This window comes from Buceros rhinoceros, unplaced genomic scaffold (assembly GCF_000710305.1).
Source record: "Buceros rhinoceros silvestris isolate BGI_N320 unplaced genomic scaffold, ASM71030v1 scaffold12869, whole genome shotgun sequence".
Classification (NCBI taxonomy): domain Eukaryota; kingdom Metazoa; phylum Chordata; class Aves; order Bucerotiformes; family Bucerotidae; genus Buceros; species Buceros rhinoceros.
The window spans coordinates 2,993-4,406 of record NW_010430972.1 but is presented as its reverse complement, the minus strand read 5'-3'; the positions used below and the strand labels follow the sequence as shown (position 1 = coordinate 4,406).

At 59.5% G+C, this 1,414-nt stretch overlaps 1 protein-coding gene across 1 annotated transcript in view; it reads left to right on the top strand.

Moving 5' to 3' along the window:
* LOC104499698 (chromosome unknown open reading frame, human C1orf50) overlaps positions 1-940 on the top strand; it is a gene marked incomplete at its 5' end in the record, with an annotated part of 3,010 nt that extends 2,070 nt beyond the window's left edge. The window contains one exon of the mRNA XM_010143242.1: positions 754-940. Within this exon, the coding sequence (XP_010141544.1) occupies positions 754-940 (187 nt within the window). The remainder of the gene's footprint in view (positions 1-753) is intronic.
* Between the last annotated feature and the right edge of the window lie 474 nt (positions 941-1,414).

Here is a 1,414-nt window from a genome sequence, read left to right as displayed (position 1 = left end):
TGTGCAGGCGGGAGAGGGGCCAGCGATACTTCTCCATCCTCTCTCCTCAGGTGAGTGGTTTCAGCCCCTGAGTAAGCAGGGAGGGGAAAAAAACCAACCCCGCTTCTGGTGCTTGGGCACTTCTGGACCCAAGACAAAAGCACCAGCTTGGTGGGGGCATTTGGTGGCCCCTGCTCAGGTGGCATTTGTCCTCGCCCTGAGTTAAGCTGCTGGTGTGAGAGCCATGTTCTGAAGCTCTTTCAGCTCTTGGTGCGCAAGGCTTGGCTCTTGGGAGCCTGGACCCAGCTTCTGCCTTTCGGTCCCTGCAGCTCTTCAGTGCCAGAGCAGGAGGTGCCTTGGCCATCCCTGTCGCTGCAGCGGGCTGGCAGGACGCTCTCCTCAGGGGCTGCAGCCCACGGAGCGCGTTCATCTGCAGCTCCATAGGGGTGGTCTTGGGGGTATCCTCCTTCCAGGCCACCCATTTTCTCACGTGCCCGGTGACGTCAGAGCAAAGCACTGCACATGTGGCGGAGCTCTGTGGAGGTCGAGGAGATCGTGTATCCCCATGCCACTGTGCCTGCAGCGCTGGAGCTCGACCTTTCTTAGACTCAGGGTTGTCGAGCCTGTTTCTAGGTTGGAAAATGGGATGGTCACGTAGCTGGGACCACTTCGAAGGTGGTAGGGCCATCCCGCACGGGCAGAGGTTGGGCTGAGGGACAGCCCAGCCCAGCTCCAAGGGAGACCCAGCAGCCATGTGAAGCTCTGCTTTCTCCTCCAGGAGTGGGGGACCAGTCCCCACGAATTTCTCGGTGCCTACAAGCTCCAGCACGACATGTCCTGGATCCCTTTTGAGGACATCGAGAGACGAGATGCTGAAATGAAGACCCTGGACAAGCTGCTGAGCCGGCAGGCAGCACTGCCCCCCTCTACGGAGCCCAACTTCCAGGGCCTGACCAAGTGACACCCATCACCATACGGGACCCCCTGAGCAGGGTCCCTGTGTGGGGACACGCAGTGCCCACACGCTGCCAGAGGCGGGGATGGCAAGAGACCAGGACTCAGAGACACCGCTGCCGACTCGTCCTGTGTTCTGCCTCACTGGACTTTCTAGGAATCGAGGAATTTATGCCTTTGCCTCCTGCCAAGCTGCAGTGAGGGGCAGGTACCTCAGACGGAGTCAGACCCGGGAGGGCTCGGGGCAGAAATGCTCGGGGCAGGTGAGATAACGCTGTGAAATGTGTCCTTCCTGCCTGGCTCTGGTGTACCTCACCCTGCAGCAGGTGGCGAGTTGCACTCGATGATCTCCACGGTCTCTTCCGACCAAATGATTCTGTGATTAAAATGCCCGTCTTTGAGAAGCTCGGTGGCCTGGGAGGAGCAGTGGAAATCCTGCACAGAAAGGTCTGTGTGACCAGAGTGTGTCAGTCTCTGTCCC